The sequence below is a fragment of the Chlamydotis macqueenii genome, chromosome 2 (assembly GCF_036417535.1).
Source record: "Chlamydotis macqueenii isolate bChlMac1 chromosome 2, bChlMac1.mat, whole genome shotgun sequence".
In the NCBI taxonomy this organism is placed as follows: domain Eukaryota; kingdom Metazoa; phylum Chordata; class Aves; order Otidiformes; family Otididae; genus Chlamydotis; species Chlamydotis macqueenii.
In genome coordinates, this window is record NC_141557.1 from 123,654,121 (window position 1) to 123,678,197 (window position 24,077).

The 24,077-nt window shown below is 43.3% G+C and overlaps 1 protein-coding gene across 1 annotated transcript; it reads left to right on the forward strand.

The window, feature by feature from the left end:
- The first annotated feature begins 1,161 nt into the window (after window positions 1-1,161).
- SDCBP (syndecan binding protein) lies at window positions 1,162-23,721 on the forward strand. The gene is made up of 9 exons (XM_086742365.1): window positions 1,162-1,302; window positions 5,158-5,223; window positions 15,280-15,358; window positions 17,869-17,978; window positions 18,302-18,460; window positions 19,875-20,050; window positions 21,335-21,506; window positions 22,061-22,152; window positions 22,995-23,721. The coding sequence occupies exons 2-9, from the start codon at window positions 5,173-5,175 to the stop codon at window positions 23,047-23,049; spliced, it is 894 nt and encodes a 297-aa protein (XP_086598491.1). The 5' UTR covers window positions 1,162-1,302; window positions 5,158-5,172; the 3' UTR covers window positions 23,050-23,721.
- The last annotated feature ends 356 nt before the right edge of the window (window positions 23,722-24,077 follow it).

Sequence of the window (24,077 nt, forward strand, 5' to 3'; positions counted from 1 at the left end):
TTGTCCTCTGTCTCATTATCCTGCTGTTTGTAGTAATAAATGAATAGTTTTCCCCAAGTCGAGTCTGTTTTGCCCATAACGGTAACTTTAAGGATTTTCTCCCTGACCTTATCTCAAACCTCGAGCCGTTTTTTCTTATATTATCTCTCCCTATTCTCCCGGAGGGTAGGGGGAGTGAGAGAGACTGTGTGGTCTGGTCCCAATTGGGGCTGAACTATGACAATAAGGCAAATGCAGAATAATTATGGTAATTGAGTACGAAAGCCTCTTTCTGAGCTTGTTTTGGGATTTCCCTGTCGCTGGTGGACTTTACATCACGGTTTCTCTGGGGGAGCTTCTCCAGGAAGTATGATCTGCCCACGGATCACCCACTCCAATGGGTGAAGGCCCATGCAGGCACTGGGCTGTGGGCCAGGTGATGTGATCACCTCGGCTCTTGCCTGTTGCAACTCACCCATGCCAGGCCAGGAAATGTGCAACACAAAGCTGATGCAAGGCAGTTAGCAGGGTATACCTTACTACAGGAAAAAAAAAAAAAGTTGGAAAATGAATAGAGGAGGACACTTCACTTCATGAAGATGACAGCTGTGAACCACTAAGGGCAAATGAATGACGCAAAGGCAGTACAAAAATTCTTCCAGTACTTCTTCCGGTATCTAAAGGGGGCTTATAGGAAAGATGAGGAGAAACTCTTCAGCAGGACCTGTTGTGATAGGATGAGGGGTAATGGTTTTAAAATGGAAGGAGGTAGATTCAGACTGGACATTAGGAAAAAAATGTTTACAATGAGGGAGGTAGAACACTGGCACAGGTTGCCCAGAGAGGTGGTGGATGCCACTTGAAACATTCAAGGCCAGGCTGGACAGGGCTCTGAGCAACCTGATCTGGTTGGAGACGTCCCTGCTCCTTGCAGGGGGCTTGGAGCAGATGACCTTTGAAGACCCCTTCCGACCCAAACTATCCTGTGATTATATGAAAACTGAAGAACGCCAGCGGCGAGCCATCGCGTGAGCAAAGCAAGCGAACAGAGGGGTGCGCTGGCGGCCGCGGTGGGGAGAGAGACCCGCCACCGCCGCCCGGTTCCCCGCCCCTCCAGCCCCACAGCCGCTAGCGGAGAGACGCGGCCCCGGGCCCGGCCCACTCCCGCCGCCGCCGGCGGAGCATGCGCGGGGCCGGCCCCTCTCCGCCACCGCCCCCGCTCCCCTCATAGCGACGCTGCGGAGACCTTGCGGGAGCTGCGTCGCAGCCGCCCCTCTCCCCGCTGAGGGCCCCGACGAACGGCAGCCGCTGCTTGGATCGGAGGTAAAGGAGGGGCTGGGGTCGGCTGGCGGGGCGGCCTCCCCCGGCGCCCTTTGTGCGCGGGCCGGGGTGGGGGGTGCGGCCCGTCCTCGACGGCCTGAGAGGGTGCGGGGCGCTGCGGGGCCGGGCATGGCGGAACGGGGAGGGGGCGCGGCGGGGGAAGCCGGAGCCGGAGGCCGGTGACGGCTTGGCCGCGCCGTTTGCGAGGGCACTGTGTGTCTGCCCGTTGCTGGGGCAAGAGGGGCCCGCCACTCCGAGGCGCTCCTCCGGCCGCCACCGGAGAAAGCAGCGGTGAATAAACGGCTGCGTGCCTGTCTGTGTCTGCCGTCCTGGGGTTGGGGGGCTGGGGTGGGGGGGTGAAGGTGGGGGCTGTCTCCTGGCCTGTCGTTCGGACTGCGGGATCATTGCGTAAATGACCGTACTTCTCGGCCGGTTCCGGTAAGGAGACCCGGGCACTTGTAATGCCTTCTTTGTCGACTGGCTAAAGGTTGCTGCCGGGGTGGAGTAGAGGTGACGCGGCTTTTGGGACGGGGGAGCCCTCCTTCAGGCGTGAAATGGAGGCGGCGGGTTTCAGAGCTAAATACATACTGAGAGCAGTAATTATGTCTGTATCAGAAGGGAAACGCTGAGTTATTGGTAGAAAACGTCTCTTGCAAAACAGTTGCTCGGTCCCTGATGTCTCAGCCTGACCTCCGGGAGGTTTTGTCCCGGATCTGCTTTAAAGATGACTTTTGGGGTTCATAGGCTTCTAACTTCTGGAGGTGGAAACCAGTGTTTCAGTAGAGATGGTGGCTTTGTGGCCTGCTGTACTCTCTCCACGGGCCACAGTCAGAAAACGCTCGTGAGTGGCATTTTTTTGTTTTGGTTTGGTTTTTTCCTCTCTCCCAGTATTGGCTGCTGGTGCTTTCAGACAGCAGTTGCTACAGGCTGGCCAGAATTGGGGTTCAGCTGGATCCCACGCTGCGTTCAGCTCCACGCTTTCCGACCTGGAGAGTGCGTGGGGAAGCCCATCTCCCAACGGGGCTGTTCGGGATCTCTCCCACCGGCAAGACTTCCTGCTGGCAACCCGGGGTGTCACGAGTGCTGCCTTTCCACGTGTCTCGGGCCAGTGTCCCGGCACTTCCGTTTGGTGAACAGGATCTGCTTATTGGGACGTGCTGACGGACACTGGCGGTTGGACTTTCCAGCCAAGGGTGTTGAGAAATGGGGAGAGGTCTTCATTCACCACTGAATTTTGTGGGTTGCTAGCTGAGTTATGGCTATCCCTCCTGCCCCACAGTTTTCCTTTGGCTTTGACTTTTGCTTTCCTAAACAGTTCTGTTCCTCATAAAATGCAGGATTGTGGAAATGATCAAGGAAAATTATTCTGATGTTGTTGTAGATTTCTGAGAGAGAAGGAGGTTTTAGTGATTCATGTTTTGTGGTAGCTACTCCTCAGTTCCTAAAGCTGTTACAGTGCCCGCTGAAACTCTTGTTTGTACTGTGAATAATGCTGCACAGAAATCACGGACAAGTTCTTCTTGTGGTTACTGGTGGTCCATGATAGTCGCAGTTGTTACTAAAAAAAAAAAAAAAAACAAAACAAACAAACTGAACTAAATACAGTATTTCTGTGGATCTCATTACCTGATGAGAGGTGTTTGTGTTACAACTGCCTGTGCAGAAATTGAAAATACCCTTTGTAAAGTCACGAGCTCACTGAATGCAATTACCGTGGGAACAGTTATTCTAGCTATTTAGTTGGAAAACCAGAAATAGTAACTGGTGAGATTACGATGAGGGAGCTAGCCTGGCAACTCCTTGGTAGCTGTGACAAACACTTGGGTTCGTGAGCCCTCGGCTGGGGAGGAGCGGTAGCTGTGAGGTTGTAAAGTGGCAGGATAAGCCACTGGAGTGTTATCTTATGTGATCTGAGAACTGCTATATGTTTAGCTTTGCTAATGCTTTTCTACAGAAAGCACCATGCTCCTCTTTGTAAACTAGAGGAAGGTTGAGGTTGCCATCCACAAAATGCTGCTCCTGTACCCCTAATCACCCTGGGCTCCTTTGGAAACACGCTGTCCTTGGCCTGCCCTCTTTTCCTGCCTGGGAGTGTGCTGCCGGCGGGGCACTGACTTTGAACGTGTTCCAGTGCTTGGACCTGGATGTACTAGGGCAGCTGTAGTGTAAAAGTAGATGGTGAGTCTGGTGCTGCTTGTGACTCGACTGGTGTTGGCAGCAGAATGCAGTGTCGGGGCACCGCTTACCTGAGTGAGGAGTTTGCTGGGTTTGGGCTTGCATTTGCTATTACCTGCTTTGGGTGAGCAAAAGCACTTGGTTGCTTCAGGTCAATGCTGGATTAAAACAGAATTTTAAACTGGTTTTAAATATGTATGTTTAATTTATAAAGCTTCCAGGCTTCAACTATGTTTGATTTAGTTGCAATAATTAGTCAAAAATGTCAGTGGCAATTAATTATTACAACATAATTGGCCATGTGTTTGCAATTTAGATCTCTGTCATGTTTAGGGCACACTTTTTTTTTTTTAAGTTCTAATTGTAGTTTGACATGATACTGGAGCTGTTGGCCACTCTGCTGAACAAGTAGAAAAGATGTTGATGAACTTAGCGTAATATGAAGAGATGTCTATTGTGTTACTGCAAAATCACATTAGGCATCAGTGTGTGTGTTGTTTTTTTTTCCAAAAAATCAACTTGATATCTGCACTTAGAGAAGCAGTAGCTCAAAGGTTTATGCAGTGGTCACTTTTAGTCTGGAAGTATTGCTAAATTGCTACATGAATAAGGACCTCTGTTCTTTGGATGAGCAAATGAATCCCCAAACCAAAAGCTTTTAATAAAGCTGCCTCATTAACTGTGTTCTTAGTGCCTTTTGTAACTTGCGAAACGATATCACATTTTGTTGTTTTTCTGTTTCTGTCCCTCTCCCCTCCTCATTAAGATGTTCTCATATGTTGTTGTCAAATGTTTCATTGCAGTCTTGAAGAGTTCAGCTGACCTTGGTGAGAGTATGAGTGAAGGAGCTCAGGAAAATGAGATTTCCCAAAGCCTCAGGTGCCTGGCTCTAGCAGAGCTGGGTATCAGTGTGGTGCCTTAGAGGATGATGTGAAGTGTTTTTTTTTTTGTTTTTGCTTGTTTTCTTTTCCTTTTATTTATTTATTTATTTATTTTTAATTACTTCCTGATAAGTTGTCATAGGGCTCTGCCAACATCACATGAGAGCCAGCCTGAAGCCTCTGTGTGTTTTGAAACTCACTGCTGACTGAATCTGGCTGCTTTGTAGTCTCTTGATGCAATTAATGTGTTGCAAGTGGACATGGGAAGACAGTTCTCTTTAGTGACTTCTTACTGGAACATCAGAACTGATGAAAGTCTTCAGGTACTTGGGGTAACAGAGTGAAAGCTTCTGCAGCTGTATATAAAATACTGTCTTACTTGGGAGGAGGAGTAAGAGGACAGTGATTAGACTGTCATCATCATTCCATCCTGGCCTCCTGAAATCTCTTTGTAATACTTCTTGTGAAATGGTTTTCTCTCTGTAGGCTTTCTCATCCTTGAGACCTAAACTTTGTCAATGCTAAGTATATTAAATAAAGCTTATTACGCAAAGTCTCTTACTGATAATAAATTCCATTAAGACTACCTGTTTAATCTATCTGCAGTGCCAGGTATCTGTAGTGCTAATACTTGCAGGCTGCAGATCAACTGACTTGCAGGTCACTTATTTAATGCTTTATATCTGCTTTCTTTTTTGGTTTTTGAAGTTGTAATGCTAAGTAAATACTGACAACTAACCCTGTTGTTTGTTTTGTCTTGTTTCTGTTTGTGGTTTGGTTTTTTGGTGTTCCCTCTACCCAGTGAGACAGCATCAAAATGTCTCTCTATCCTTCCCTGGAAGATCTGAAGGTGGACAAAGTTATTCAGGTATGGTGAGCTTTAAGATGAGTTTTTATGACCATAATAGATGTGATCAGTTTTCATCTAGGGGAGGGGAGACTTCTAGTGCAGGTATCGGTTTGTGTTTTACCATCATACTCTAAAAAGAGAGAGACAAACTTTTTACTTTGTAGCTTGATATAGTATGTTTAATGCTTATAAATACACTCAACAGTGGTAAAATTTTGTTTCACATATTCTTTTTATTGTCATTTATCTTCAGTGTGTTTGATATATGTCATTTTTTTTAATATATAGATACTTGGTCTTAAGTAGATGAGCATAGTCAGTCTCTTCTCTTACTTCAGCTCTGACATGATGAATAGATATTGACTAAACTGATAAACCCACTGGGTCTCATTCCTGATGTCCAAACCCGTGGCAGAAAGCTTTCATGGTCAGTTAGGCGCAAAAAAAAGAGCACTGACTCTTAATATCATCTGGAATCTCAGACTTGTCCTCTGGCTTTTTCATGGTGGTGATCAGTTTTCTAAATATTTCCAAGATTATCATGTTTGTGTAAAAACCCTATATGTGTAAGAATATTAACATATTTATTATTAGACAGGACAAGGATGAAAAAAAAATCTGTGAAATAAAATAATGAAAAACACTTTAATGGATAAAACTCTGTGAGAGATTTGACATGAATGTATTTCACAGGGAGTGTCTTTGCTGTCTTCAGCATTTTACCTAGCTTCCATTTTTCTTTCCTAAACATAAACTGGATTCCCTCCCAGTTTAAGCAGCAGCAGTGAGTTACACTGCATTTTCAGGTGGCTGCTGCTTCTGTCCTTGTCATTCTCATTGGGAAGCAATCAAGGAAACTGCACAGAGCAGCTTATTAGCTCTCCTGTGCTGTCCCAGAGTGGAGTGCCTCAGTCTCACCTGTGTTCATATGTGTGGGATGAGGCCTTTGAAGTTGTGAGCACTGTGTTGGGGTTTTTCTTTGTGTTCGCCTGACCTGCCCCATTCTTATCTGACCAAAGTCCTTTATCTACACGCAGGTAATGCTGAACTTAAAAACAGCCTGGAGGCAAGAATGTGCTCCTTCAGTCTTTCAACGACAAGCTGCTGGAGTTTGTTACAATTAAAAATATTAAATGAGGTCTTCCTACTACTTTTTTTGACCACTGAATGAAGCAGTGAGGAAATGGAAGAAGGGTATCTCTGTGCTGGTGTGGTGGTTTAGCCCGGATCACCACACAGTTTCTTATTCACCCTGCCCCTACCTAGTGGGACAGGGGAGAGAAATTGGGAAGAAAGGAAAACTCGTGGGTTGAGATAAAAACAGTTTACTGAAAATACTAAAAACTACAAAGCTAACAGGATATAAGGATATTAATATCTACAAAATATACAAAATGAACAATGTACAATTTCTCACCACCCGATGTCCGAATGACCGACGCAGCCCGTCCTGAGCAGCGATCACAGGAACAACACCGAGCAGCAAGCAAAGGGGGAGAGCAAGCTAGCAAGGTAGAGGGAACGATGCCAGCAAGCAAGCAAGAAGAAAAGAATGCCAAGGGTGCCCAAACGGATACCCGACAAGAAAAGGAATAACTGAAAATGATGCCCCCTCCCATGGGCAACCCCCACTTATATACTGAGCATGACGTTTATGGCATGGAATACTCTCTTTGGCCAGTTTGGATCAATTATTCTGTCTGTCTTTTGCCCAGCTTCCCGCATCTGCACGTTAACGAGACTTGGAAAGCCAGACAGTGTCCTTGGTCTCATTAACAACAACTCGTATCATCAGAATGTTTTTATCAACATTCTTCACACACAAAATCCAAAACACACCAGCTACTGAGAAGAAAATTAACTCCATCCCTGCTGAAACCAGGACAGTATCCACCCCTTATTCCATACCATTTACGTCATGCTTATAGATATACACACAGATATCACTATCTCAATCTATGAGCTATCCCTCCAAAGTCTGTTGAGTTAATTTAGTCCATGACTTTGGGCCCCATCTGTGATAGCAGTCTCTCAGGGCAGGAGAGATGGTATGTAGTGTGAAGTTGTTACATACTGCATCTGGAACTCGTAGCTGGTACCTCTGGCGCGGCTGGTGTATCACGTCCATGGTCTGCAAGTTGAAGATGTTGATCTCGAGGGGGTTGTTGGTCACCAGTTCTGACTCCATCACTGCTGCACATCGCTCGGTTTCATCGAAGCTTGTTCTTCACTGTTGAGTGTGATTCTTGCTTCACTACCTCTGATAGAACATAAAAGAACTACAGACATGATTATATACAGTTCAAATTATTGGCTGTTTTCACCTAGAATCAAATCTCCTTGAGGTACACATCGGACTTCCCCATCCTCCCGCATCACCCACCAAGTACATCCAGGTCCTTGAGCGAAGGCAATCCCACGAATGGGTTTGCCTTTGCCCAGAGGAGGAATAACCCAGACTGTTTTCCCCAACATATTCCTTACATGCACCACAGGAACTTTATCACCATCTACAGTATGTAAAAGTTCAGATTGGGCAGGGCCAGCTCGATTGATGGATCCCCGAGTGTTGACTAACCAAGTGGCTTTTGCTAAATGTTTGTCCCAGTTTTTGAAGCTTCCACCACCCATTGCTTTCAGTGTAGTTTTCAGCAGTCCATTGTACCGTTCAATCTTTCCAGAGGCTGGTGCGTGATAGGGGATGTGATATACCCACTCAATGCCATGCTCTTTGGCCCAGGTATCTATGAGGTTGTTTCGGAAATGAGTCCCATTGTCTGACTCTATTCTGTCTGGAGTGCCATGTCGCCAGAGAACTTGCTTCTCAAGGCCCAAGATGGTGTTTCGGGCGGTGGCATGGGGTACAGAATATGTCTCTAGCCACCCAGTGGTTGCTTCTACCATTGTAAGCACATAGCGCTTGCCTTGGCGAGTTTGTGGGAGTGTGATGTAATCAATCTGCCAGGCCTCTCCATATTTGTATTTCAGCCATCGTCCTCCATACCAAAGAGGCTTTAGCCGCTTGGCTTGCTTAATTGCAGCGCATGTCTCACAGTCGTGGATAACCTGTGCAATAGTGTCCATGGTTAAATCCACCCCTCGATCACGAGCCCATTTGTATGTTGCGTCTCTTCCTTGATGACCTGAGGTGTCATGGGCCCACCGAGCTAAAAATAGTTCACCTCTGTGTTGCCAGTCTAAGTCCACTTGGGAAACTTTAATCTTAGCAGCCTGATCCACTTGCTGGTTGTTTTGATGTTCTTCAGTGGCTCGACTCTTGGGTATGTGAGCATCTACGTGACGTACTTTTACAACAAGCTTCTCTAACCGGGCAGCAATATCTTGCCACAGTGCGGCAGCCCAGATGGGTTTGCCTCTGCGCTGCCAGTTGCTCTGTTTCCATTGCTTTAACCACCCCCACAGGGCATTTGCCACCATCCATGAGTCAGTGTAGAGATAGAGCTTTGGCCATTTTTCCCGTTCAGCAATGTCTAAAGCCAGCTGGATGGCTTTCACCTCTGCAAACTGACTTGATTCACCTTGGCCTTCAGTGGCTTCTGCCACTCGTCGTGTAGGACTCCACACAGCAGCTTTCCACTTTCGATGTTTTCCTACAATACGACAGGATCCATCAGTGAACAAAGCATATCGCCTCTCATTTTCTGGGAGGTTGTTGTATGGTGGGGCTTCTTCAGCACGTATCACCTCTTCCTCTGGCGGCATTCCAAAATCTTTGCCTTCTGGCCAATCTGTGATTACTTCTAAGATTCCTGGGCGATTGGGGTTTCCTATTCGGGCTCGCTGTGTGATCAGTGCGACCCATTTACTCCACGTGGCATCAGTTGCATGATGTGTAGAGGGGACCTTCCCTTTGAACATCCAGCCCAACACTGGCAATCGGGGTGCCAGGAGGAGCTGTGCTTCAGTACCAATCACTTCTGAAGCAGCTCGAACTCCTTCGTATGCTGCCAGTATCTCTTTTTCAGTTGGAGTATAGCGAGCCTCAGATCCTCTATATCCCCGGCTCCAAAAGCCTAGGGGTCGACCTCGAGTCTCTCCTGATGTTCTCTGCCAAAGACTCCAGGTAGGGCCATTCTCCCCGGCTGCGGTGTAGAGGATGTTTTTCACATCTTGTCCTGTCCGGACTGGCCCAAGGGCTACTGCATGAACAATCTCCTGTTTAATTTGTTCAAAGGCTTGTCGTTGTTCAGGGCCCCATTTAAAATCATTCTTCTTTCGAGTCACTTCATAGAGAGGGCTTACAATCATACTGTAATTTGGAATATGCATTCTCCAGAAACCCACAACACCTAAAAAGGCTTGTGTTTCCTTTTTGTTAGCTGGTGGAGCCATAGCTGTTATTTTGTTGACCACATCCATTGGAATGTGACGACGTCCATCTTGCCACTTTACTCCTAAAAACTGGATCTCTTGTGCAGGCCCCTTGACTTTGCTTTGTTTTATTGCAAAACCGGCTTTCAGAAGGATTTGGATTATTTTCTCCCCTTTCTCAAAAACTTCTTCTGCTGTGTTGCCCCATACGATGATGTCATCAATGTATTGCAGATGTTCTGGAGCTCCACCCTTTTCTAATACAGTCTGGATCAGTCCATGGCAAATGGTGGGGCTGTGTTTCCACCCCTGGGGCAGTCGATTCCAGGTGTACTGGACACCCCTCCAAGTGAAAGCAAACTGTGGCCTGCATTCTGGTGCCAGAGGAATGGAGAAGAACGCATTGGCAATATCGATGGTGGCATACCACTTGGCTGCTTTTGACTCCAGTTCATACTGAAGTTCTAGCATGTCTGGCACGGCAGCACTCATTGGTGGTGTAACCTCATTTAGGCCACGATAGTCCATTGTTAGTCTCCATTCTCCATTAGATTTTCGCACTGGCCATATGGGACTGTTAAAGGGTGAGCGGGACTTGCTGATCACTCCCTGGCTCTCCAGTCGACGAATCAGCTTGAGGATGGGGATTATGGAGTCTCGGTTGGTGCGATATTGCCGCCGGTGCACCGTGGTAGTAGCAATTGGTACCTTTTGTTCTTCAACCTTCAGCTTTCCCACAATGGAAGGGTCCTTTGAAAGTCTGGGCAAGATGGACAGCTGTTTATTTTTCTCTGTCTCCACGGTGGCTATACCAAAAGCCCACCGGTGCCCTTTTGGGTCTTTAAAATACCCACTCCTGAGGTAATCTATACCAAGAATGCATGGAGCATCTGGGCCAGTCACTATGGGGTGCTTTTGCCACTCATTCCCAGTCAAACTTACTTCAGCCTCCAATACAGTCAGCTCTTGGGATCCTCCTGTCACTCCAGAAATACAAATGGGTTGTGCCCCTTTATAGCTTGATGGTATTAGAGTACACTGTGCACCAGTGTCTACTAGAGCTTTATACCTTTGTGGGTCTGATGTGCCAGGCCATTTAATCCATACAGTCCAATAAACTCTGTTGTCCCTCTCCTCCGCCTGGCTGGAGGCAGGGCCCCTCTAGTCCTGTTTGTAATATTTTCTATTCACTTTCTGTGAATATGAATCAGAAGTTCCTTCCATAGGATCAGAGGTAAGATCAGCCCTTCTACGCTGTCTGGGGAACTGCCCACTGGAGACTGGAGCAGCAAATTGCCTGGAAGAACCTCCCTTTGTGATTGTTTTACCTCGCAACTCACGTACACGTGCCTCTAGGGCCGAGGTAGGCTTTCCATCCCACTTCCTCATATCCTCTCCTTGGTCACGCAAGGTAAACCATAGGTCATCTCGTCGGGTGTACCGTCTCCCTTGAGCAGGAGGAGGATGAGGTCTTCTTCTAATAGCTGAGATATTAGTCCGTGTAGGTGGGGAGCAAGAATCTTCGAGTTTCTCACACACCTCAGATAGTTTTTCTAACAGTTTTTCAAACTGGCTTTCAGATTTCTCAGTCAGTCTTTCTATAGCTGAGACACAGGCCCGCATCGGGGAAGAGAGATTGTCTTCATATTGTCGGAGCTGGTTAGCCACTGCACGTACTGGTGGCATCTCATCATCTTTCCAACTCATTGCTGCCAATGAGTTGGCATACGATGATGGTGCACTCTGTACAAATTTCCGCCACATGGGTCGGGTACATTCAATTTCATCTGGATCTACGGATGTCCGTGGGTCATCCAGGTTATGATAAATCAGCTCCCGAACAGCTAATTCTCTCAGAAACTGGATACCTCTCTCCATGGTGGTCCACTTGCTTGGGTGGCATACAATATCTTCCTTAAAGAAATACCTGTCCCTCACGCCTGACAGGAGTCGCCTCCAGAGGCTGCAGGCTGCTGACTCTCTTCCAATTGCCCTGTCAATGGCTGCTTCCCTAGACAGAGATCCCAGCTGCCTGGCTTCCCTGCCTTCTAATTCCAGGCTACTGGCCCCTCTGTCCCAGCATCGGAGCAACCAGGTGACAAGTTGCTCACCTTGATTACGGCTGAAATCTTTTCGCATATCTCGCAGCTCACTCAGGGATAGGGATCGGGTGACTACCTCCCCTTCTGTGTCTCCCTGATCATGTGATGGGCCTGGTTCATCATCATCTTTCACTATGCGAACTGATTTTTTGGTGTATTTCTTATGTACAGGGGCAACTGATACTGGTGTAGATGATTGGTTTTTCGGTTTCTCTTTGGTACTGCTTGCCGAGGTTTGAGTAGCCACAGTGTCTGGCGTGGGGGCTGAAGCAATCGCAGTGCCCGTAGCAGGGGCTGGGGTAGCTGCAGCACCTGCCGTAGCGGCTGAAGTAGCTGCAGTATTTGTAGCAGCAGTTTGAGTAGCCACAGTGTCTGTTGCGGGGATTGGAGGAGCCATAATACTTTTAAAAAACTGTTTAAACTTCATCAATATCAAGATCTGAGATAGCTGCAAGAGACTTGTCACCATGAACATGGTGGTAGGGGTATAAAGAGGGTATTCAAAATTCTCAAAAGCTGTTGAAATTAGCTTGGTGAGGTGGGGAAAGCTGTAAACAGATGTTCCCCCCGCGGCCTGGCTTCCCGGAACAAAACAACAGGTATAGTTCCAAACAACACCCACAAGATGGCTCCCGAAATACCCGGGTGGAGCTGCCTCTGCCTCCTCACTCTGCACACTGCCCGCCGCCATTGAGTACAGATATGAAAATGGTCCCGTTACCAGCAATCTCACTAAACAAATCAGTGCCGCATAGCACAGCAGAACGATACCTTTGATCCAACACACATCATTGATAAAGCGTGCACAAACACCGACAAACAGAAAATACGGCAAGTAGGGTGCTATCCAGTACAGCTCTAAAAACAACTGCGAGAACAAATAAAATAACATTGTGCCCAGTGATGACCAAACCGGCTTAATGAACACTTGTAACAAATCTGTTTTCAACACACTGTGTTCAAACCTGTCCTTATCTCAACCCTTCGGGACTGACCGGGGCTTGAACCTTGGATCCTCAGACTAAGGTCCGATGATCTCACGACTGATCTAGTGAGGCCCCTTCGAGCCCCACGTTGGGCGCCAAAAAGACTGTGGTGGTTTAGCCCGGATCACCACACAGTTTCTTATTCACCCTGCCCCTACCTAGTGGGACAGGGGAGAGAAATTGGGAAGAAAGGAAAACTCGTGGGTTGAGATAAAAACAGTTTACTGAAAATACTAAAAACTACAAAGCTAACAGGATATAAGGATATTAATATCTACAAAATATACAAAATGAACAATGTACAATTTCTCACCACCCGATGTCCGAATGACCGACGCAGCCCGTCCTGAGCAGCGATCACAGGAACAACACCGAGCAGCAAGCAAAGGGGGAGAGCAAGCTAGCAAGGTAGAGGGAACGATGCCAGCAAGCAAGCAAGAAGAAAAGAATGCCAAGGGTGCCCAAACGGATACCCGACAAGAAAAGGAATAACTGAAAATGATGCCCCCTCCCATGGGCAACCCCCACTTATATACTGAGCATGACGTTTATGGCATGGAATACTCTCTTTGGCCAGTTTGGATCAATTATTCTGTCTGTCTTTTGCCCAGCTTCCCGCATCTGCACGTTAACGAGACTTGGAAAGCCAGACAGTGTCCTTGGTCTCATTAACAACAACTCGTATCATCAGAATGTTTTTATCAACATTCTTCACACACAAAATCCAAAACACACCAGCTACTGAGAAGAAAATTAACTCCATCCCTGCTGAAACCAGGACAGCTGGTTCCTGTGAACCTTGATATAAGTTCTGTCACTTTACAGAGCAGGGTCTCTTCTTGCACACTGTCTTGCCCATACGCTTAGCAGAGCTTATGAACTTGGGCAGAGTGCCTTGTTTGGGTGACTACATTTGTAGTCTGTTGTGGTGTTTCACAGACAAATAAGACTACACCGGATAGAGATTTCTATAGGGAGCATAATAAATTATTCTGTTAAATTAGTTTAGTCGTTGCTGACACTGTAATCTCAAAGGTCAGTTTTCCTGAAATCAGTTCATGTGGGACAGATGCTTGTTGTTGTACCTAAAGATGACTGTCTACTCAGAGTTTAAATTAGGATTTAACAAAATTCTACCACTTGGTGAGTGGGATGTCAAGCAAGACAGCCTATGAGAAAATTAATGTGGGACTGGGAGGGAAGGGAGGTCGAGAACCAAGAGCATTCGATTACAGATCCCCAGTGGAGAGGCTTGGGTGTTCTTGTTGCCGTGTCAATAAGGAAGATGCCCTTCAGCAGTTACGTGACAGCATCTTGCTCCTACTGACTGTAGTAGGAACCACAGGGCGTAATGGGCTGTCTGCTGAGTCTAGCTGTGAGAGAGAGGAAGTAAACAGTGTTTTTTCTAAATACAGTTATTATCACTTTCCCTGATATTTTTGGTAGCAAAGGCTAAATTGTTTGCCTCTCCCCAAAAGTACTTTATAAAAATGCTGTGTTTTTAAATATGTCTGAGAGCACTCTCAGGAGAAAAGGGGTCAGTGCTGAAAGACAAAGTCTGTGTCTGCAAGTGAGTGAGATTGAAATGACTGCTGATTAAAACAAACGGACTTGTTACATGAAATATTCTAACCTGTTCTTCTTGTGCAGCATTTCAGTTGGAGACTATTCTTCTAAATATATCTGATACTGAAAAATAGTGAGTCATTCTTGCTCTGAAACTTTTTTCTAAAAACAACTTCCTGGAGAGTGCAGGACTACTCTTCTATTTTTGAGCATGATTTCCTTAAAAACATTAAGTAATGTGACTGTCATATTGTGTTAGTGATTTATATGTCATGTTCAGCATAATGTTTCACTATGCATTTAGTAGTTCCCCCCCACCTTTGGCGTTCAACCTCAGGAATGCTACTGGGATAGCTATTTCCATCTCACTTGACAGGCCTCTAAGGCCGTGGTTTTCACTGGTCATGATTACACAAGGCTAAAAAAGCGGTAGCTGAGGTATTGAGAAGGAAGGAGACTGGCTTACTTTAATACTGTCTCTTATATTTGTAAGTCAGTAAGCGATATAGAAACTAAGCTTAGTGAGTTCACTGTAGTGGCAACTTCTGTAGAAAAATCATCTTAGAAGGTCTATTTCTCTCAGAAGGTATTAAACTAGTAGCATTGGACTGTGTGGAACTTAACTTGCAGCCTATAAGGGACTGTGGCAGAACTCATGAATACTGTCTGTAAATGGTGAAGAGAGAAAAATGGCTGCTATCCAGCTGAAAAAAAATAATTGCAAAACACTCTGCCCGAGGTCATACCTTAAAACTTAAAGTTATAAAGCTTTGTCAGCTAACTTTAATGTGTCTTTAAGGAGATCTTATGCTCTTTAACTTGCTTAATGACAAAACCAGAACAGTAAAGCCTTTCTGTATTGTTACTGTAGCCTTATCTCTGAGGAAGAAACAAGTTGATCTACCGAACTACAGCATGTTGTACTGAAGTTATTTATTACAAAGAAAAAGATTAACTTCAGAGCTTCAAGATGAATAGTAACTAGCATGTACAAGAACAAAGAAAATACTTAGTCTCCTGGCTGCATAATAAAGCTATCATAGATTTTTCTTGTGCAAGATAACAGATGTGAGTTTCTTTGCTTTTAGGCTCAGACTGCCTTTTCGTCAAATCCAGCTAATCCAGCAATCTTGTCTGAAGCTTCTGCTCCTATTCCTCATGATGGAGGTAAGCTCATGTACTGTATAGTATCCTAACGTTGTGGAAAGCAGTTACGAAAGCCTACAGTAGAGTGAAAAATACCTATAAACTATGTAATTCTGTTTACTAAGAGTGAGACCGTGCCTTTTTAGAAAGGCCAGCACTCCCAAAACTGCCCCAAACCACCTTGATAGGGGTGCTATAGGAGTAAAAAAACCCCAAAACAAAAAAAAAACCCAACCAAACACCAAAACAGTGTTTACCTGTAAAATGAAGTTGTGGCAAACACAAACCCTTCACCTAACTTTTCAAATCCTTTTCCCTGTGAGCCTAACATAACAGGGTCTGCTGTTGGTACCATTTGAGCTCTTTTTAACTCTTACCTCAAAAACATAGTTGTCCTTATTTAGTAAATGTATTTTTGTAAACTTTAGAGAGCAGTATGAGTCTGAGTGCCTTTCCTCTCCATGTGAGCTTGCTTGGTAACAAACACACAAATATTTGTCAATAGAGAAATACCCAGGAAGATTAAATGTAGTCTTATCAGGCTATCAACATAAAGCTTCCAGCAGATTTTGAGATCAAATATCTGTTGGGAAATCCATCAGACCTAAAGCTGAATGACTTGTACCCCTTTCTCCTCCTTTTTTCCCATGCATGTGTACATCCACAAGGTGCACAGGTATGTTTGAGTTCAGAGCTCTGGGCTAGTAAGTTTTTCTTGGTCTAAAAGGCCTAAAACCTCCAACCAGCATGGCCACAGCAGCGCTGGAACAGCTGTCAAGAATGCCGATGGATCAGATACTAGAGCTTGGTCGAAGTAACTTTGTCTCCAGTTCTCCTCTTGGCACTTGTCTGTCTAAGATGACTTTAAGGCAGGAGTTTACATAGCTCACCAGAGAGCCACCTCTTGTAGATCCTTTCTGGAATAGGTAGTTACCTGGCTTAATGTCACAGACCAGATTTAATTTATGTTTGCTTCGGCAGTCCCTTCTTGGCAGCATTCTTTCTGCTGCCCAGAGTTTGAATTTTTTTGTGCCTGCTGGCCAAATGACATAATTTTGACATCACCTTGTGTGTGAATTGCTCAGGAGCTGTGTGTGGCTAAAGAGTGATTAATCACTTAATGTATCCCGATGAAAGGGAGGCCTACACCCTGTCTAGGATGTGCCAAACCTGCTGGGACTACCTCTGTCCTGGCAGAGGCAGGAGAATATACAATGTCAAGAGCTCTGGATGTTTTCTGTTATTTGAACCTGTGTCTGTTTTGAATGAGAATTGTAATATAGCCAGCAAAGATGCATCCTGTGTTGTGGTCTTTGAAGAACAAAAGAGAATAATAGAGTAGCTGCAGAAGTCTTGTGCAATGTTAATTGTGTATAATCCTAGGGGCTTGAAAATGAAAGCAAAAGACAGCTGTAGAAGAAATAATCAGTAAAAGCTTATTCATCAGTGTTGGTTAAACTGCAAGCTGATGGTTCCGTCTAGAAATAAGATCAAACAGGACAGCTCTCATGTGAAACAGCATGCAAACATCACCAGCAAAAGTATTAAAGAGCAAAAAAGTCTCTGTTACGCTGGAGTTCGCCTTGCAGTGACCCTTGTGTTCCTTCCCAGAAAAGTTACTTTAAGTTTCTGGTCAAATGTGGGTTCTTATAATAGCTGATTGTACACATGTACCCATAAAGGAACACTAGAAACCTAAGCTTTGTGAACTGGAGAGCCTGCTTGCTTCCAAGGCTGTCCCTTGCACCACCTCGCTTTCCGAGCAGCATTTTCTGTCGCCACCCATTTGGTGAGAACAGCGAGTGGACTTTAATGGACAGTTCTCATAACTGCCACTTGTTAAATCTTACCAGTTAATTATCTGTGGAATGTCAAGAGCAACATCAAGCTTATTTCCAGAATGGTTTGACTCAAGGTCTGACAAGTCTGTCACTTTAACTTCCTTTCCTCCCACTCCTTGTACCCAGCTCCTCTCAGACATAGAGGAATCTCCTGCTGGATATTTTAAGGACTGTGTTTGTTTTGTCTTACCGAGAAGCATGTCTAAAAGGACTTCATTTTGAAGCTGTGAGAAAATGACAGCTAATTTCTTGTGAAGACTATTAAAGCAGACTTCACTGTGAACCTTACAGCCAGGAGGCTGTCATGGAGTGAGAGGGAGAGTAGTTCCTCACTAATTGCCCAAAAGATTTGGAGCAAGGGCATGTCTTGATGGACTGCAGCACAACATTGTTTTTGGAACCTGTCACTGTGTGTCAAATGTTGCTTGTGCTGTAAATGATGAATGGAGTAACTGAAAGTAAAAGTTATCTGTAAGCTCTTTATCTCAGAAGTGCTGCTTGTTTGGTTTTTCTAAGCTGGGATAGAATAACAATCCTGACTCAAGGGAGTCTTCCATCCTAATTTTAAAATTAAAATACATCACAATAGCATGAAATATATTGAAGCAGTTGTATTTAAGAAAGCAGAAACTGTTCTGTTAAACCAACAATTGTACTAATGTTTTTTTGTTTTGTTTTTTTTTCCTATAGGCTTATACCCCAGACTGTATCCAGAACTTTCTCAGTATATGGGCCTGAGCCTCAACGAGGAAGAGGTGCAGAGAAACTTAGCAGTGGCAGCAGCTGCTGAGCCACAGGGTGTAGGTATCAGTCAAGCATATTTTAGAAAGCAAAAGTATAAGGACAAAATGTATATCTAGCATTCTAGATAGTAGACTGCTATTTGTCTTAAGTACCATACTTGACTGATAAATGAATTGTTTTGAGTAATAGTACCTATTTTTCTCTGATCTTAAACTGAGCCGTGTATTTCCAATGTTACGAGGGTGGGGAAGAGCTGGTGTAATTTGTGTGGGTATGTTTTTATTTTTATTTTTTTTTTGATAGCACTTGATATAAATTAATGTGTATAGCTATTTTAAAAAACTGAAACTAAATTGTCTGGCTGTTTTGTTTTAATCAGCAACTGGTAACACGGCCTTCTACTAATTACATGGTAGCTCCAGTGACTGGAAATGACATTGGAATTCGCAGAGCAGAAATTAAGCAAGGCATCCGTGAAGCAATTTTATGTAAAGATCAAGATGGCAAAATTGGACTTCGCCTGAAGTCTGTTGACAACGTAAGTACAGAAGCTTGCTTTTGCCTATAGAGATCTAACTGCTGGATTAAATTAGGAGCGAAGTTAGTGTACGGTCACAAATTGTCTTCTCTATAATGCTTGCTTATCCATTATTCAGAATTTTAAAATCCTTCGTTAAATCAGTAACTAGCTTTCCAGCTGTCTGGACTAGGATCTAAATTTACAGCAGCGATTTACTTCCATATGTTTTATAACACCTGAAAAATACTTGTAACTTCTTTTTTTTTTCACTTTAGAGCATGAAATTGTCCTTGCAGAGCTGCTGTGATACTTGCTAGTAATTCAAGACCTTTTTTTTTCCTCTGGGTTTGTGCAAACACTGGGCAGTACTTAAAGTTCAGCAGTATGCAGAGAAGTGCCTATTGCTTAGAAGCAGTTCCTCTTTTTATAGATTCTTGCAGTGTGTTGCTGGTGAGAAAAGTAAGGATAGTGAGGGCGTCATCTTACCTACATGTAAAGCGTAATTTTGGAGGAAGCTTTTTCAAGTTTCCCTTAACATGAACATAGCTGCAAGAAGATCCTTAAACCTGCTCTGGATCTTCTGTTTCAGTACACTTTGGTTCTTAGCATGGAAAATGTTATTCTACTTGTTGTTTTGGTTTTGTGGTGTAGGATTTAAAAAAAAAATGTACTCAAGGTTTCATATAGGGTTAAAGTGCTTTTAGTGCTTATAATTCTAACTCAGGAAATGCTGGGGTTTTCTCAGAGTAGCATGTTTCATTTTATTTTTTAAATTTCACCCCCCCAGCTCCCCTGCCCCAAAAAGTATTATCTACAGTTTTCCTTGATATGCTGAACTTGAGTTTTAGAGGTACTTTGGCTAGAAGTAGTTTTTTTAACACCTTGATTTTTTTTTTTAACCTAAGGTTGTAGCAAGTCATAATTGATAAAAAGTTGAAAACTAACGGGGTTGTGAAAGAAGGAAAAATCTCCCATAGAGTTCTTGGCGTTGCTGATCTATATGCAGTTGGAGAAATACTCTGATGTCTTGCAAAGGAATTACTAGTCAAATGTACAAGGAGATATGCAAGTTTACCACTAGTCTGTCTTGATTCAGTTTTTCAGATTTCTTGTTAAAACAGAATGGTATTTACCCTCTCAAGTAAGGCTTTTATGCTTGGTTTTTTGTTGTGGGGTTTTTTTTTATTTCTAGAAGTCTAGAAAGAACAGATTTGCCTACTTCCTAACTTTATGCTAGTATGAATTATCTGTCAGCCTCTTGAAGACGTCTTGAAACAGACCGACGTTTCACAAGTGCCTCCTGAGGAGAGATAATTAGCAAGTCCTTTTGTCCATTTGGTTGGTATTACATAGAGAATGGGAAGCTTTAAAGTGTTGTGTGTTCTGTTATTGGTCTTCATCTTTCATCTTTTTCCCCACTTTTCTTTTGTAGGGTATATTTGTCCAGTTAGTTCAGGCAAACTCTCCAGCATCCCTTGCTGGTCTGCGGTTTGGGGACCAAGTTCTGCAGATCAACAGTGAAAACTGTGCAGGATGGAGTTCTGATAAAGCGCATAAAGTTCTGAAACAGGCTTCTGGAGAGAGGATTTCGATGATCATTCGGGACAGGTAAAGCCTGCTGCAGATACAGATTGTCGTTGTCCGTCTCAGTGTGATTATGTGGGTTTGGATCTCCATTCACTTGAGCAGCACTGCAGGCATTAAAAAAAAATAAAAATCTTCGTACATGTACTTTAATAGTAAAGATCGTCAGAAGTGCTCCCTCCTGTGGGGAACAGTCAAAATAGTTGACTTGCAAACTTCCAGTGCACACCCCTTGCCTGGGTATGATAAGGCATAGCACTTTAAAGGTAAACGAATGAGTGGTAGCGCAAGTCAGACTCAAACTGTAAATTGAAGAGTTTTGTGCCTTTTTCTAATGCAACTTGACTTTTGCTTATACTAACTGAAAAAAAAGCAGTAGAAGACAGTACCAAAATATTCACTTACATTAAGGAGTTTAAAATTTTCACTTGCATTTTTATTTAGCATGATAGTTTTCTTGGGAACGTCATTGCTTACATATGAATTAATGCCAATTTCATTAAAAGTATATTTGAACCAATACTGATATTTAAAAAAAAAAAAAATCTGTTGGATAATTAGCATATAGCTAAGTGTATATAGTAATAATAGGTCAGAGTCAACATAAGGTCTGTAGGCTATGAGAAGACAGATGATATGTGATATGACTAGGTGTATGTCTTGAAGCTTTTTCAATGTTCTTTCTTCAAGAACCAAGTTTGACCCCATGGAGAGCATGCTGCGTCTAGGAGGGCAGCTGCTTCTATTGTGTGTTGAATCAAAATACTGTGGTACTAGATTCCCTGCTCTGTTTTGACTTCTGTGCGCAACTCCCCACCTCCTTCCTGGATTTACCAGCTTTTTAAGACACAATTTAAAGCTTTATTTTCTGTAAAGCAGTAGAAATGTTGTTAGGGAAGCCTTGTAGGTAGACTGCAGGATTCTGGAGTACAGTTGTTAAAACTGCCTATGGTATTTTGCCTACTGTGTAACTTTTGTAGAGCAAACTTAAATTTGTAATGGACACTTGTGTTTAGTTGGCTGTGGCTGTGGGTGGATGGAAGTTGTATGGGATTTTTGTATTATTTTTAATTCAGATAGTGAAATGTCTGTAAAGCAGGGAAAACATGTAAGGTCTATAAACAAGTGTATATTATGTAATAACATTAACTAAATGAAGTTAAACCCAACTACTTTTAATTGTAGTTGATGTATGAGTCTTTCAGAGTAAAATTACTTTCTGTAAGTCAAAGATGCTGAAATACTGGGTGGTTCTCTCTGTGGTTTAATAGACTGGAAACCTCCTTTTGCATGTTAAATGTCTTACAGGCCTTTTGAACGCATTATTACTATGCATAAGGACAGCACAGGGCACGTTGGTTTCATATTCAAGAATGGAAAAATAACCTCAATAGTGAAAGACAGCTCTGCTGCGAGAAATGGACTTCTTACGGAGCACAACATCTGTGAAATTAATGGCCAGAATGTAATCGGACTGAAGGTAAAATAAGTAGTGTGTGGTGGCTGTGGAGAGCTGCGAGCTTCTTGTGTGTGTACAGCAATTGTGTTTTGGAGAGATAAAAGGACTGCAATGTATGGTTTAATGTGCATAAAATAAGAAAGTAAGTGATGAGAGGTAACTAAACTTGATGGGAGGGACGTGTGTTCTGAGGCTTCTTTATGATTTTGTATCTGTGGGCAGGGCAACTTATTCTCTTCCTCTCTGCTTATACCTGGCTAGGCTGACCCTCAGATTTTATCTTTAGTTGAACTTTGCTGGCAAAACAAAGAATAAACTTCCTTCTGCCAGCCTGTGTCAAATTCTAGTAGGAATTCTGTGTATAACATCTATATCCCCTCTCTAGTCACCTCGTGCAAGATGCTGATAACCAAACACTGCACGATCAGTGACTTGCCCTGAAGGTTAAATACTCTAAGCGAGGAGCTGTGTGTCTCTGAAACTGCGTGCAATGTGTCTAGAAAAAAGCTCTTGAACTGCCTTTTTATTAGTCAGCTTGAGTAATGTTGCTCATATGATTTCTTGTTGAATAACAGGACTCCCAGATTGCAGACATCTTGGCAACAGCTGGAAATGTAGTGACCATTACCATCATGCCTTCCAGTATTTATGAGTATATAATAAAGAGGTAGGTAATAAACAAAGCAGCCATGGTGTTGACAGTGACTGTTGTTTGTAGGCTAAATACAACGTACTTGTGATAAGACCTAATTACAAACTTAACATGAAGGCTGGATAGGGAGTAGGGGGAAAAGTTGCTTAATCTGATGTTTTGGTCCAAACAACGTGGTTTGGATCTAGTTTTAAACTAATCGTATGTTATTGATGCTCCTTTGCCTTTTCTTTTCTTGAAAAACCTTTTTTCTAATTTTACTAAACTTAAGTCTCCAAGAACTTTCAACTACATGGACAACACAAGTATGTGTTACCTTGTAACTAAAATGTTGGTTTTAGTGCAACTAATTCTGGTGATGTAAACATGATTCTTGGCAGGATACTGTTGGCTTTTTCTAATCCTTTGGCAGCACTGGCTTTCTACAGCTAAATCTCCCTGCAAAAATATGTTTTTGAAGTTGCTAGATACTAATAATCCTTCAAGTATAATTGAGTCTTTTTTTTATTCCAGTTGGTATGCTGTTTCTACAAACCAGTTCTAACAGCCGCCTTTCCCCCTGCCCCCCTTCCCTCCCACTTGTGTACTCCGCTTGCACACATGCCCGCATCCTGAAAGATGTTGGTAACACAGCTCAGTTACTAACAAAAATGTTGAGTATCCTGGGCTTCTCTTCTGTGTGTGCAGTTTGGTGCAGCTTTTCTATAGCAACATATTTGTTGTCAAAGATAGCAGAGTAAAAGGCCAGTTGTTGTTAGCCCTTTCATACAATTTAATGACAAAGATACAGCAATTGGAAGCTTTAGTGGTCTTATAGAGTTGCCTTACAAAACTGAATGCCTTTTCCTTTTCTTCAGGATGGCAACTAGCATTATGAAAAGCCTGATGGATCATTCTGTTCCTGAAGTCTAAACTTGCATCATGTATGTGTGTGTGTACGTATATATAATGATGATTCCACTAAACTTGGGCTATTACACTCAGTGATTTTTCTTCTGCACATGAGCCTTTCTGGAGGCTAAGAGAAGATATGCTGCATCAAGCATTTGCATCTATAATGGCTGGGAATGTTACAGTTCAACATATCTTGTTTATTCACAAACTGTAAAACTGTAGCCTTATATGCTTGACCAATGTGAAATTCCAATTGTGTTATGACTTCTTTTCGTAGGTCTTTTATTTAGTTTACTACTACTATAAGCCATTGCAACTAAAGGAACCAGATATCACTTGCAAAGTTACGTGTTGTTACTTAGAACAATGCTGTACTTTGTATGTTTAAGACAAATGAATATTTTTACTGCTTTCTGTTTGCAAGAGTAGATCTGCAATAGCGTATTAGGAGTATGGCTAGTACTAGTTAACTTTTTGTTCTAGTAAATACTGTTTACACAAGAATGCCTGCTAAGCTGAGTAGAGCTGTGAAGGCATCATTCAGTAAGTAAGCGTATTAAATAAAAGTAGTGTACAGACACTCCAATCTTTTTATTACTTGTTATACAAATTGTAACTAATATGCTTATCTCTCGCCTTAACCATGTTCTTAAGGATTCAGAAATAACCAAATAAATGACTGAAACTTTAGATATTGTATATGTGTACTTCTTAAGATGAGCTAAGATAGGCTTGTTTAGTTGAAGTTTGTTTCAACCAACAAGAAAGACAAGATAGGAAATACAGTTTAAAATAGCTTTCTAAATCAGCTTTTGAACTACACAGTTGAAATGTTTTAAAAGGGTAGATCTGGGATACTTTAGACAAGATGTGGTGAACTCTTTTCATACCTTTGGCTTAATGTGGAGTAGCAGCCTATCTGTTCTACAGGACGTACTAATTGCATAGCTGCAGGTTCATTTTAAAACTGTTTGCAGCTTGCTGGGTGCACTGGGTCTGGTTGGGATGGAGTTAACTTTCTTCATAGTAGCTGGTATGGTGCTGTG